The following is a 15814-nucleotide window of genomic DNA, read 5'->3' on the forward strand; positions in this document are numbered from 1 at the left end:
TTGCTATATCTGTCAGAAGAAAGGGCATTGGTCTTCAGAGTGTCCAGACCATCAAAAAAGAAAAAAAGGGGCTAGAAAAGACAAAAGTCAAGATACCTGTTATTATTGTCAAGAAAAAGGACATTGGTCTCCAGATTGCCCAAAAAGAAACAAAAGGAGTCAGAAGAAGAGAGGGATTGTTCAGAGGAAGAAGAGAGGGATTCTTCAGAGGAAGAAGAGGAAGAAAGAAGACAATTCTATTTACAAGAGGCAAAGAAAAAGAAACAGGAGAAGAAAAGAAGAAGGGAAGAAAGTGAGGAGGAAGAAGAGGAAAAGCCTGTGACGGTGAAGAAATTAAAAAAACAGAGACTAAACAATGAGACAGAAGAAGTGTATGAACTTTTTAAAGTGCTCTGTTGTGAATTGTGAATTGGATTGTTAATATTTATAAAAGAATAAATTAAGTATTAAAAGGTAAGTGTCTTTGGGTTATGATTTTAAAATAAGAACGTACACTCACACACTCATACACAGACACGTACTATAGGGGTAAAATGGTTTGGGGTTTTTTTTTTTTTTTTTTTTTAGTTTTTGGCAATTGAAAGTCTATCTCTTTTCGAGAAACGTGGGTGGCCCTGAAAAGGGCCTCTATTTGGTGTAGGGGTGAGTTTAAGCAATCAACTTTAACTGTCTTAAGCCTTTGCCACGGCCGAGGCCTACTTCTGGACTGCGTACTGTTGATGATGATGATTGGGTTGAAATCACTAAGGGTGGTACGGTAGGCTTAGTCACAGGGTTGACGTGTTTAGCTCGGGAAGGTCGTATTCTCTTCGGTCGTAATAAAGAAGTCTGATACATTTGTTTCAGACTTCTTAACTCCGCTAAAATGTCCAACAGTACCGTGACCGTTTGATTTTCACCCTCTTGTTTCTTTGCTGCTACTTCTTCTTCTTCTTGTTTTTTTCTTACCTCTTCTTCTTGCTGCTGTTGCTCTAGAAGAAAAGCTTGTTTCGCTTCCTTTTGTCGTTGTATAAATTTCTCCAATTCTTCTTTCTGTCTCTGTCTAAAATTCTCCAATTGTGGTAATGAAGAAGGTGACGAAGGTTCCGGAACAAATTCTTGCGAGGTAAGAAAATCCACAAAATCCCAATTTACCTCTTCTGAAAGTAAGTCCGGGTTCCCTTGGGCGGTCTCCACTGCTGGTGCACCCCAATGGATCGTTTTCTGAGTTTCCGTCATGTTGAATCACTGTCACATAGATTGACTGCACACAGGCGCTAGCGAATCTATATAGACCACGTGACGTCACAGACTGCTCTCTTCGGATTGGATGCGGGCTGACTGAGTTTTGTAATGCGTGTTTGGATTGGTCAATGAACTCAATCCGTTTCAATCCTTCCTCTACCTATAAATAAACGCAGTTCACTGCATTGATTCACCTGTTCTCGGCTCCTCAAGATGTGAACCGATGTGCAATCTTCTACGCTTGTGTCTTCAATGATGTTCCGGACGGACATACCCATGTATGTCCGATCCAAGTGGACAGTTGTCCACAGGACAGACACCAGTCTGTGGATACGTAGGATCTACGTAGAAAGACAAGGATGCCTCAAAAGAGTTCTGATTTACGGTCCTACAGTGAGACGTAGCCTAAGGACAAGAAGAAGACCAATGCGGTGCCCTTTATGTTAATAGATACATTAACATAAACCCAAAGGCCCTTTTCAGGGCCACTCATAGGTCTCGAAAAGAGATTGACTTTCCATTGCCTACCCTTTTTTTTTCCTTTTTTTTTATAAAAAAAATCCCATGTTAAATTTCCCTTGACGCTATACAGTCCCACCCTGTTTAAATTCCCTTGATGCTATACAGTTCCATATTCCCATGTTCAATTCCCCTTGTCGCTCAACAGTCCCAAAATCTATTTCCCATGTTAATTTCCCTTGTCGCTAAACAGTCCCACGATTTTTCTCCATGTTAAATTTACATAGTCGCTAAACAGTCCCAGGGGTGTTTTTAATGATAAGTCCCATTGTCGCTGAATCGTCCCCATTCACTACTGGGGGGGGGGAGAAGAAGAAGAGGAAGAAGTAAAACATTATTTAAACATGGAAATAGACATATATCATATCTAGTAGCAGATACAAATCCTAAATGAAAAAGATAATAGTTACACCGGTGATATTGGCATAGCAGGGATGTACATTTTTCGCACACTCATACATTTAAATGTTTCATTAACAAATACATAATACAAAAGCAGTTCCTAAACCTTAAACAACGTACGGTGTTTTAAATCTATCTAAATTAGTCAAATTACGCAGAAAAGATATATCACCCAGTCCTTCTTGCTTCTTAATGTATTGAAGAGATGCATATTCAACATGTTGACTAATTTATGGCGTTTATTGTCGCGAAGTTGCCATTTCATTTGTGTAATGCAAAACATAATACATAATACAAACCATACTACATACGATTATTGCGAATTAGGTAGCATGTGTTAATTATATCTTAAGAATAGCACTGTACATATGGACTGCAAGCTTTCAAGATGAAGTATGTCATACAGTAAATAAATATAATTGAATCTGAAGCAAATCCATCTATTACTAAGGCAAATATAGACAAAATGTACTGATAGCTACTGAAGTGAATACGGAGATGTTATTGCGTCCCCGCCACCATACTAATGACATGCAAAGTTTATTAAATTTAATGAGGACGAAAAGTGGTACTGGCTTAGCTTTTGCACTTCATCAGAAGTTTGGTCGCGTCTTTCACCTCAAAGACGGGTTTCTTGCAAACAGCAGAGTCCGTCAAGAAGATAAAAAGCATGTTGTTACAATTTTCGTTGTAATTCAACATAAAATAACAGATTTTATTCAATTGTTTAGCAGAAAAAAGGTTAATTGACTTCCGGTAATTTTTTGGGCCTTTTGCTATTGATTCAGAAATTCTGTATCAGTCTTGTATGGAATCTCATTTACTTAAAAAATACGATGTTTTTGCATTATGTCTAATCCGTCCTATTACTATTCTATTACTGTTTCATACTAAGTTGGAGTCTGATTTTTTTTTTTTTTGTCTTCTTTTGTTTGTGACCTAAATTTTAATATGGCATAAAATGCAATATATTTCGTGTCTCCATAAATATCCATATATTAAACGAAGGATTCAAGGGGTAATAATCACACCTCACAAACTGAATCGAACTTTACCTAACTATTCCACCCCAACATTAAATCACTAGGTAGCTTTCAAACAACAATATAATTGATACAAACCATTTATTTTAGAAGCATCTTTCTATGTACACCTGCTGCTTGAAATAATCATTACCAAAATGTCATCAGATGGGAGCTGTGTGGACAATTACATCCGAGGAAAAAATATATTGATGGGGAAACGGAAATAAAAAGATGGCTAATCATGCAAATTCCCAAGGTGGAATTAATTCAAAGGAACCAAACATACCCCACCTCCCAATTAAACACTATGTTTATATTTCATCCGAACTGCTCAAAATAATTACCACCGGAAATGAATTCAAGCCGTGATAGAAATCATTGTACTATTTTCCTTCCCTGAAATTGACACAACATAAGCAATCACTTTATAGTTTATAATATAAATAAAATCTAGGTTCAATCTGTGTTTATGATCAATCGGCAAAAGCGGATGGACGAATAAAAAGGCACTTATTTTCCGGTTATTTTGCTATGTCAATAAAAAAAACTCATCAACAGAATATACTAATTTTGTCAGCAATAATTGATCCATACATCTTCCATACATATTGTATAGAACAAGCCTCTTACATCCGTCATTCCTAGAAGGAAAAAAAATGAAATCATGCAAAGTATCTTTTTCAAAATTTAACGAAATAGTGAAATTGAAATAAATCTTTAATATATAGAAATTCAATGAGCTCAGCTGAATATTAGCCCAAAGGAAAAACAAAAATGAAATCATGCAAAGTATCTTTTTCAAAATATTAGCCCAAAAATGTTTACAAAACAAGATTGACCAGAAGGTGATAAGATTTGTATGTCTTTTGTCTGATACGTGTAAAAAATGTCAATCTAACTGACAGAGCAGAGACCATAAATAAAATGTGCGACTTAACTTGCAAGACCAACTGGTCAATTTTGAAAGCTACCTATTAATGATACCATTACGTCACTACAACTTTCTACCAAATAGATACACCTATTTAATCTTCTGGTGCTTTTGAAAAAGTGAACTGTTCGGTTGTTTTTTTTATCTCTTTCAGTAAATGAATGATCTGGATGAAGCAAAATTGCCTATGTATATTTTGCTGTTATTTGCAAAACTACAACGCAACGTACATAGTTTGATGATATTTATTACTAAAAGTTCCTGAGATTAATTGTGATAATTTTGATGACTAATGCATTTACATTTTTTTTAGACAGGACGAAACTGTACATTAGACGTAAGATTCCGTTTTAAAAAAAAAAAAATTTTTCTTCTCCCCCCGTCTTCTTACTCTGTTTAAATCTGAAGACAAAAATGCTAGTACCGCAATGTCAAGGTCAAGCAACCTACACCACAAAACACACACCCACCCTCCTCCTCCTCCAAAGATGTAGTACATAGAATACGTCATCAAAATCTGGCTGCAGAGAAAGTCCTGACGGTTCGGTGATTCTAGTTCTAACTACGATCTATGTTGCAAGAACTTTAGAAAATTAGCCGATGTTGATTGTACAAAAATGTTTTGAAGAATACAGAGCAAGAATAAAACAAAATGCGTGTGAGCAATGCCATATTTAGAACAGAAATTTACAAAACGAAACTGCGACAAGGACCTAGTACAGACAGCGTTGCAAAATTAATTTTCAACATTAAGTAGTTAATATTTTTATTTTCTTCTGTTTAATATTTCATGGAACTATTATGATACACGTGCGAGATTGTTTCTCACTGGATGGCAGAACGTCATATTTTATGTGACCTTTTTATAATTTCGCATGGTCATTCTTTTTCCCCGCATTGTCCATTTCGGAATATCATTGTCTCTTCCCTATGACAGTCGAATAACTCCAACTCTTTGAAAGCGATTCCGAGGTAATTGTAAAGACACTTCTAAATTGGTATGTTTCCGCAGACTAAATAACGGCTAAATGTGCGAAGACCCCTGTAACATGAAAGGTCTTCAAAATAACAATCTGCAACATTACAACAATCAATGAAATTATATGAATATTTAATTGTAAATTTTATTCCTGCAACTTTGTAATAAAAACTTTTAAAGAAATCAATCCGGTTTCAACTGTCTGCAACTACTGCCTGCCTTGCCGTCAGTGATGACGATATGAAGTTATTATGTCGAAATAACAACCAGGCGCTCAAGTCAGATCACAATGGCCAGTATTTATACCTAAGTTGTTTTATCAACCATGCGACGGAAAACATAAAGGACGTCCCGATTGCGGATGAACATGACTTTCTTTGCTTTATGTGACGTCATAATGTTATGCCCTTTGAGTCGTCCAGTTGAAGTGGCATTCATACTGTTTTAAAATATCATGTAATAAAACAATTACAAATCCATATTTATGTGAATATGACGTTTAATAAACCTCCGTGTGTGTGTGTGTGCGCGCGTGTGTCTGTGTGTGAGAGAGAGATAGAGATTTGAGTTTCTAACGCATCTTTAGCAATTTTTTCAGTCCTAGATACGATGTCAACAGTGTGGCAGTTTAAATAGTGATGTCTAGCATCGAGGCATCATGTCGCAGACATGTAGCATGATGTCCCACCCAGTCACATTATCCTGACACCATGCCTACCAGTCTTAACACTAACCTCCTAATGCTGAGCACCAAGCAAGGCAGCTGTTAGTACCATTTTTATAAATCGTTAGTATGACTTGGCCGGGGTACGGACCCGAGACCTCCCGCATCCGGGAACTCTAACCACTTTGGCCACCAGAGCGGTAAATAATAAACAAGTAAATCTATTGCCTATCATGCTGACGCAAATCCATTTAAGCATGCATTCGTCGATATTTATTTCATTTTATTCAGACTTGTGTTTCAGAAATAAGACATAAATCAAATAAAATAATACATTTTCCATTCTCGATACCGTTCAATACACGTGATATATAGTGAAATCCGATCATTCGGTATGGCATTCAGTACTCTTTTGAAAGAGAGGAAATAATTTGCATTTATATCTGTCTTTTGAGATGCAGATTGTTAAATCCGAATCGATTTCGATACAACCAATCAACACTTAAGAGTTTTCAAAATCAACACAGTGATTGCATGTGCAAAATTAAATATTAGCACTGATTGATTCGATGGCGTTCTGGCACATTCAAAATTAAATATTAGCACTGATTGATTCGATGGCGTTCTGGTTGATTCAGCAGGTAAGCTACACGTTTTTGCTTTATTTAGTATTTCAGCAAAACTAGAAAAAGAAGCTATATTCGATTTTATACAACGAATATATGACATTTACTATAATTGTGTCAGTCATAATTTTACATATAATCGGAAAATCTCGGATACAAATGCCAAAATTTCTAAATATCCAAATGACAAGGTATAGAGCAAGGTGACATTCTTAACAATCTGGGTGCACCATCAATGCGTTTTTTAGTGCAATCACACCTGTATATGTGAATCATTTCTTTATATTTTGATCTCTCTACCTTTCAATGGCTAAAGGTTATCTTTATTCGTCAGATAGTAGTTGCATCGAATTTGGACAAAATACTTAATAACCAGAATTGCATCCTTTGAGCTTTAAACACAGTTTATACTCACGTATGTAAAAACAACATTTTTCTATTCCAGGGGCTTTGGAAACAATTGAGGCAAACGATATTCTTGAATTACATAAAGAGAGGAAGCCTTCAAGACAAATCTATATTGCTTAATAATTCGTGTGGAATGGTTCTTTTTCTTGAAACAAATGCACAAATTACTTTAGCAAGGATCTGTTGATTTCCAAGGACGATGGCCTATTAAGACGTTAAGGTCATCAGTGTCAGAATACTGGATTACATGGATGGCATGCGCATCTGTCTGTGTAATATCGAAATTCATTTATCTTCATGGACTCATCCAAGATGTTATTTTGGTTTGCTATGGAAAGCGTCTTCATTACTGTTCAAACGTTCACGTTTTTCACAGAGACCACTATTCCTCTATGCATAAGTTATTTTAGCGAAATTATAGATATATGTACAGTAAGGATTTGAATCAATATATTTCGCATTTTCTTTTCGGATGATAGCGAAGATTTTTAAGGCTGAACATGTATCAAAAACGGAAAAATATGCTTGCTCTTTAGAACATTAGAATAACTGTAGAATTGTATTTACTCTGATCAGTTGCTTCTGAACATAAAAGGTACTTCAAAAAAATGGCCTTTTTCCTACATAATACCGCTATTTATGATGCGTTGGAGTTCCACTAATCTCGAGAACCATAAAACAATGTTGCTTGACAAAAATTCAAAGGATCTACATGGTAAAGTTATAGTCACTTTTCACAATGAATACTGTTTACACAACAAATAATGTTTCCACCAAGAATACGGGCTCATTTATTGATACTGTCTCCATCATGAATGCATCCTTTCCACTGGAGATCTCCACCGATTTATCAGAAAATATTTCTGAACGCAACAATGTATCAGGCTATAATTCTTTTATCCTAGAGGGAGCAATTGCCGATGCTCTTGATTTATATGTTGCCCCAGTGTTGATATTTCTTGGAGCTGTGTGCAACATACTGGTCATTGTGATAATGAAATCCACCTATTTTCACAATGTATCAACATCTCTCTATATAAGTGTCAATGCACTGGTCGATTTTGGAAGCTTGGTGTTTGTCCTTCCTCCTCATTGGATACACGTGAATTTTCCTTGGATTATTTCACGGGGACCTAATGCAGATATCATGTGCAAAGTATTAAACTTTCTGGGATGGTATACAAGTGATTATGGAATCGTTCTGACTGTTGCCATGACGATAGAACGTGCGGTTGCCATGAGGTTTCCTCTGAAGGCAATATCATGGTGTACTCTACGGAAGGCCAAACGTGTCATAATTGGTCTAAGTATAGTCATCCTGTTGAAGGATTTCCACTTCGCAATTACGTCAATACTGGTTGACGAACTTGTACACGATCGACTATGTGCCTACGATATTTCAGATTCGACTTACTTGTATTTTGTGGATAATGTTTGGCCTCATCTTCATAAAGTCTTTTTGGGCATCTCCTTTACTTTAATCATCATCAGTAACATCATTATCGTTCAGTCTGTAAGGGAATCTGATCGCCTTAGCATGTTGAGCTCAAACGAAGACCTTCCAAACGGACCTTCAGTTAGAAGAGTCAGTTCCCGAGGTAGACAACTGGCGATAATGATGATATCTGATTCCGTTACGATTGTCGTCTGCACGCTACCATTTGCTATCATCACAACACTGGAAGCGAGCATTGAACTTTTCCAAACTACTCCACAAGATAAAGCTATTGGACATATTTTGTTCTCCATTTCTCTATATCTACTTTACGTAAATAGATGTGCAAATTTCTTTCTGTATTGTTTTAGTGGACAGCGTTTTCGCCAGGCGTTAATGGAGATGTGTTTCAGTAAGATTCAAAGGTGTTATTCAAACATGGAGCTTACTGAACTGTTCAGACGTCCGTACACAGACACAAGTTATACTATCTCCACTATATCGAAAAACGATGAAGGAAAGGGAAAATTTACTTCATTGAATCCTTTATCTAGCGATAATACCCGCTAACACGAACATTGATCCCTTTGCACCGGATGACCGATATATTTTAGTCAGCGTCACTATGGTAGGATAAAGGTAAAGTTTGGGGAAATTTATTATCAAATGGGGGTAAAATTGGGAATCTGTACTATCGTGGTATTTGGACAGGGAAACCGTACCGAGGGGCTGACAGGAAATTGGATCAGCCTAATCACTCAATTTCCACCAATAAGCCCTAAACCCATTTTGTTCTTCATATTGATTATGACTAACTTCCATGTATTGCTCAATTCTGATAATCACTATGAAGAACAAAATGGGTTATGGGTTTATTGGTGGAAATGGAGTGATTAAGCTGATCATATATATAGTCAATCAAGTTTTCCAGTATTTACTGATATTTTTATTATTTGTCTGTTGATCACACTATATTCATCTTTGTACTGTAATTAAAGCCATTTTGCTATTTCAAGCATCGTGGTTTTTATCCCGAAACTAAATACGGCAAAACCTTGATTTTAAAAACATTTAAGTATTTTCCTCTTTTGTGAACACCTGTCTTTAATATAAAGCAGAACTATTTAGATCTATGAGAAGCGTGTTCGAAGTAATAGTTTTATTAGCAGGCATCCTTTTTATAAAGGTGTCCGCTCGGACAGGTTTCTCTATCACGTATGAGAAGTAATGTGGTCAAGAGACACCGTGTTTTGTACTACAAAGGCCCCTGTGGATTCTGCAATATATATGTTTATAATCAATTCTCAGAACCTATTTTAAAATAATAGACAGCCTGGTTTTTAACTTATAATCAATAGACTCGATCAACTGCTAAATAGTCCTGAATTGATAATTTAATTATCCAGGTTGATAAAGAATATGATATGGTATGATAAAAACACGCATACATTGGAATTAGTGAAATGGTAAGTTTCTAATAATGAGAAACTCTTATAATTGCAAACAAACTCTGACACTTACAAACTAATAACGGAAGGTGGTATGGAGTAAAGAATAGTGAAGTAATTAATATACATCATTACAGTCTAGTACTCGTCTTTGTAAACCATTGTCCATAGGAATAATGGGTGTGGTATGATGACAAACACACATGGTTACAAATAAATCAACACGTACTCTTAAAACCAAAATCTTACAATCCAACACTCATCCATGCAAAACAATCCAACACTCATCCATGCAAAACAATCTAACACTCATCCATGCAAAACAATCCAACACTCATCCATGCAAAACAATCCAACATTCATCCATGCAAAACAATCCAACACTCATCCATGCAAAACAATCTAACACTCATCCATGCAAAACAATCCAACACTCATCCATGCAAAACAATCCAACACTCATCCATGCAAAACAATCCAACACTCATCCATGCAAAACAATCCAACACTCATCCATACAAAACAATCCAACACTCATCCATACAAAACAATCCACCACTCATCCATGCAAAACAATCTAACACTCATCCATGCAAAACAATCCAACACTCATCCATGCAAAAACAATCCAACACTCATCCATGCAAAACAATCCAACACTCATCCATAAAAACCACTGTGTAGTGGAATGATATTATATGACTTAAAAAGTGTTTGCGTGAAGTGAGCTTAAACTGAAGTCTTGTTGTCAGACCGATGTCCATTTTGTACATCTTCCTTTTCCTAAATAAAATTCTGAACTGGATCCAAATCCCTTGTTTTATTTTGGTGACAAGTACTGTTATATGATGTTCTTAAGAGGAGAGAGGAAAACAGAAACTCAAATCAGACTCATATTGAATGCTCTTGGCAGGCCGAAACTGATTTTAAAATTATTTTTCAAGCTTACATCCTAACCGAGAAAGATAAGAGTAAGAGTTACTGTATCGAAAATAAACCTTATTAGTGTCTTTACACCACACTGTAACTTCTTGTATACAAGCATATAAACCAAAAGGAAAAATGACGACAATCATCATTGCACCCTGTCGACATATTGGGTCGATTCATACGCTTATACACATATAATGGGTGCATAAAACATGTTTTGTACATTGTAACCAGTGTGCTTATCTTTGTATATAGATGGGTGCACACGACCAGTGTGCTTATAATAGTTATACATAACTGCATGAGCACGACCTGTTTTGTCTGTTCAAACCCATGTGCTTACATTTTGTACATAGGTGCTGAATGCAATGGACCTCAAACAACTGACTATGTTTATACAGAAGAATACGAAGATAAAGTTTTCACCAGTTTCTTCGTCTATTTCAAATTCAATGTATGTATCTTCCATTTGATACGCGCCATCATTATCTAAAAGCGATGGGCTTTATTTTAAACATGCAAAGGGTGGTTGGGGTCAGGCGGGGCTGAACTAGATATACTAATATGTAAATAAATGATATGGTGCGGGCGTGGCTTTGGACAAAGTCAGACATGAAAACTAATAAAACTAGCAAGTAAATGAGAGAAGAAAATGTGTATGGGCGAAAAACAGCAGAAGACACAATCCATTGTAACTACACATTCCTGCAAATCGCTGTATAGACTGATCTGTTACTTTCAGAATGTATTTTTAATAACTCCGAATATCACTTCAAATTCCAGTTTTACTTTTAGACGCAAGATCATTTTACTATATTTAGATATCGTTCTCTTTCTGAAATGTAAAAGACGCTAAAATCAGTTTTTACTGGACACTTGTCTCCGCTACATATTTCTTATTGATATTTTTCAATTAAACAAAGGATATTATTTGACTTGGTGGGAGGCAGTAATAAGGGCATCAAAAATGATTGATCACCACGCAATTTAGTACATTTTTAAATTGAGAGCTAATTTGCACCACGTCATCTCACAAGGACGTTTGTTCTCTTGTTTTTCGCATGTGCCTATTGTATGTCAGGGTCAGGTTTTAATTTCATACAGGAAATGGCTTTATCTCTTTTAGATCCTATTTATTGTGCTCCCCCTCATCTGTTTCCTCCTCCTCCACTTTCTTTCTGCGTTGTGGACACTCTGATATCCAGACACTCTGATATCCAATAAGCTTGCATGTAACACATATTACTCTTGTATCGTATAAGTTCCTCTGATTACATTGTATGAAAGCGATAATTTCTGACAAACAAACAGGAAAATCGCATATTTTGATTCACAAAACAAATTAAATACTTTGCTTGCGAACATGTGGCAGCTTTTAGTAATGTCTTGCACTGACACAGACAGGTAACATCAGGTCCCACCCAGTCACATTTTCCTGACACCAGGACAAACAGTTCTAACACTAACCTCTTAATGCTGAGCGCCAAGCGAGGCAGCCGCCAGACCATTTTTATATGTCTTTTGCATGGATAGGCCGAGGCGGCTGAATTAACCGGATGCGGTTAGGACAGATAATGTTGTTGTTATTGTTGTTGTTGTTTTGGTTTTAACGCCATTTTCAGAGCAGGAAAGGTATACATGGCGGTCATTATAATTAGTGGAGGATGAACCGGGAAAAACCCCAGTGACAGCTACCGACCCACAGGAAGTTACTGGCAGCTTTCTCACATACCCACACTGACCGAGCCAGAGACTCAAACCCATGCAGACAGTTGTGAGATAACAGTGATCGGTAAAGGCGAAGCTTTACACAACCCTTCCCTACGATTCCCGAACTGTCAATAATATCATAAAAGAGGAAATAGCAATGAATATACAGTTATCATCAACTGTTGAAACGCAATGCGAATGCTTAATCGATTCAATATCGCGTTGATTAGTCGGATTAAATTAATAATCAAAGTACGTTGTAACTTTTATGGTTTGCGTGCTCTTTATGACTACAGGGCATCATCGCTTGTATCATTAACAAAATCAATGTATGGATTAATTACCGGATGCAGGGATAGCGAGCGTCAATGTTAGATTTTGTAGTCACAGCTAGTTATATATCATTACATGAACAAAGTACTTTTCCAACGTAAATGTTGGATGATGCATCTGTAGAAATAATCCATGTTGAAAGCGAGCTCGTGAACTTCAGTTTTTATGGGGTTTAACGCCGTTTTTTCGGCACGTGATAGGCGATATATTACTACCAGTATATTTGGTGGAGGAAGAATACGGGAAGACCGCGGAAAAAACCAACAACCTATTGGAGGCTGCGGGAAAGCTTTCTCACATACTAATGTAGTGTTGCTCGAATAAAGACTCGAACTCAACGTATACATTGGTGAGATATATGAGTGATCTATCACACCACTCGTCTACACCGAGTCCCCATGAACTTCAGGAAGAACACGGTAGATCGTACCTGAACCATTTAAAAATTATATATGGAAGCAATATGTACATATTTTCCTATGTATGCAGTACAGCATCCATTGAATAAATTTTTCATCATCTAATTCCAGAAGTTACTATGATTATTTGCTAGCAAATTTCATATAGAAAATTTCATATTTTGTTCTGTTATTATATTTAACTATTTACGCAAGTAATCGTGTCTTAGCTATAACTGACATCTGAAAAGTTCATATGAATAAACCCCAATTATAGATTTGAGTGTGTTTTATCTCTTGAAACGGAGGAGTTCTACATGTTAAAACACACACACACACACACACACACACACACACACACACATATATATATATATATATATATATATATATATATATATATATATATATATATATATATATATATATATATATATATATATATATATATATATATATATATATAATTTGGTGACTCTGCTTGACAAATATCCATATACTGGTTTGAAGATACATGAGGTAATCTATAGCAAATCACGTAGGGGGGCATATGAGAAGAACCCGAACAATTTGTAACCCTGCAAGTCCATGCTGTACCGTATGCTCCGTAACTACTACTGATCGCGTCACAGGTTAGATTAGCCTGTATCGATGAGGTGAGCCTGACAATGTCTGGCCTGATATGGTATCCAGACTGCACGCGATATTCATTTGTCCCCTGGAATCTCGTTAATATATGCATGCCAACCAAGAGCCATTCTTAGCAATGCTAGTACAAAGTCAACTATGTTTGTTTTAGATTTGACTGAGTTGACAGGGAAGAGTGTAGGCTCGTGGACGCATTTGCTTATATCTTTTTTTAATTTGCCGGTCACCAATGAAATCCTTTGTCAGATCTCATCATTGATTTATTCAGTCTCGTACACGCCCTTGCGAAATCCAAAATGTCCAAGTTGCAGCACCGCGCGACGAAACCACGTGCGAGTTATTCATGGTCGCGATCTAATATTACAGCAACTGTAATAAACTCTCAACGATGATAACGCAATCTCGAGTGGGTCGGATTTCCACGCGGTAAACGTCTCTGGAAAAACCACAGGAAATTCTGGTTTCATTGACGTGATCGTGATCATACGGTTGACGTTCAAAGTTGTATTTGCAAGAATCTGCTGAATCGCAGACTCGGTTTTGCACAGAATGGGAACCGACTAAAAATTCATCTTCATTGCTGTATGCGTCTCTAACGTCTTCAGTGAATCCGTGCATCAATGCGCAGAATTTCTCTGTGTCCGTGATGTGGTTAGTGAGCAACCGCTGACAAAGTGGCACTGTTCATATCTTCGGGCACGTTATTGGCAGCGTGAACTGAACCCACGTGTTTATCTAGTGGATTCACAAATTCGTAGACTGCCAGGCACACGGTCCACCAAGGCCTTTACATTCAGACAGGTTTTCCTCAGACGCTGGGGGTGGGGTGGGGGTGGCTGTGCCCGCCAAGGAATTTTACTAGGTTTGACTTTGCGGAACGAATTTTACCATTTTCTTGTTTTCTGCGTCCACCCGCCTGTGGTTTTATGATACATTCCTAATTAAATCCAACGTCAAATGCATCAAGCATGCGTATACAGGGTATTCGTGCGAGACTGCAGGCTTGAGGTTATCAAATAAACGCCATAAAACCCTACTTGGAACTTCTATTTTTTGGCTGCTTCATTTGACCTCACTGGTACTTTTTATGTGAGTTTCTGTTTCCTTCTAATCGGATTTTTAAATGTCTACTGACGACATTCTTCGGAAAATAATTGCTGTTGTGATTCTATCATTGATTCGTACACTATTGGTGGTGCCTGTGGAACAGTCGCATTTACCTGTCTTATGTCTTTGTCTAGTGTATTTTGCGAAGTCGCTGTCGCACTAATGAAACTCTCGGGCGTACTGTGGAGCAAATATTATGGTGAAAAACATTACCTCTGAAAAAATATATTGAGTGTCTGGAAAAAATATATCAATATATCACTGCACAGTAAACAGCCCATGTCCTGCGAAGAACATGCACCGCGTCGATGCTAAAGTTTACCTATATGATCTCGCGTACAAAACGTCAATTTATATAAGTGCTCGTCAACGCGTCGACATGGCTCTCACCCATGACTTGAGCGCGATCCACAGAAAAGGTCATATGAGATACAATCGCCAGTTGATTGTAAAAGAAGGCATAAAAGCCAAGACTGCAACGGATGGATCTTATGATGTAACCAAGGGAGGCAAAGCCTCGTTACATCAAGCATGACAAACTAACGGACGACAAAAAGCACCCATTGGAAAGGTAGCGGCTGGCCAAACAAGTATTTTGGCAGATTTACTTACCGGCGCCATGGATTTCCCGTGGTTATTTTATGTGAGGGCACCTAGCAAAGTTCATCATCAGGTACATGGTAGTGGACGCAAATATCCACGTACATACAAACATGTACTGTCTGGCATAGATGATGACAGCAGATGCAAAGAGCCGAACCGTTAACGTCTAAAGATTCAGTAAGTGTTGAGGCCGCATTCAAACATTTCTAAGCACGTGAACAGTTAACATGAACGAAGCTTTTGAAAAGGGAAAAACTCGGCCACTCGGGGCCCCTGACGGGCGAGGTAAGTTTTTATTGAATTCATTCCGCTGTAACCTCAATTGATTTAATAAACATCTCAACTGAGTCCTTGCCGCTGTACAACATTGCTAACTTTGCTCCATCGCACCTGACAGTGTAACAAACTCCGCATTGGACTTATT

General features: G+C 37.2%; 1 protein-coding gene across 4 annotated transcripts in view; it reads left to right on the forward strand.

Annotated features, from left to right (window-relative positions):
- LOC149781129 (putative G protein-coupled receptor 139) overlaps positions 1 to 10466 on the forward strand; it is a 35205-nt gene extending 24739 nt beyond the window's left edge. Inside the window, exons 2-3 of one of the 4 annotated variants that reach the window (XM_089935238.1) lie at positions 5679 to 5959; positions 6816 to 10466. In XM_089935238.1, the coding sequence (XP_089791364.1) occupies positions 7518 to 8783 (1266 nt within the window). In that variant the 5' untranslated portion in view covers positions 5679 to 5959; positions 6816 to 7517 and the 3' untranslated portion in view covers positions 8784 to 10466. The remainder of the gene's footprint in view (positions 1 to 5678; positions 5960 to 6815) is intronic. The other 3 variants (XM_089935237.1, XM_089935239.1, XM_089935240.1) reach the window with 3 other exon arrangements.
- The last annotated feature ends 5348 nt before the right edge of the window (positions 10467 to 15814 follow it).

Source organism: Sinohyriopsis cumingii, chromosome 15, assembly GCF_028554795.1.
Source record: "Sinohyriopsis cumingii isolate HCF-2022 chromosome 15, ASM2855479v2, whole genome shotgun sequence".
In the NCBI taxonomy this organism is placed as follows: domain Eukaryota; kingdom Metazoa; phylum Mollusca; class Bivalvia; order Unionida; family Unionidae; genus Sinohyriopsis; species Sinohyriopsis cumingii.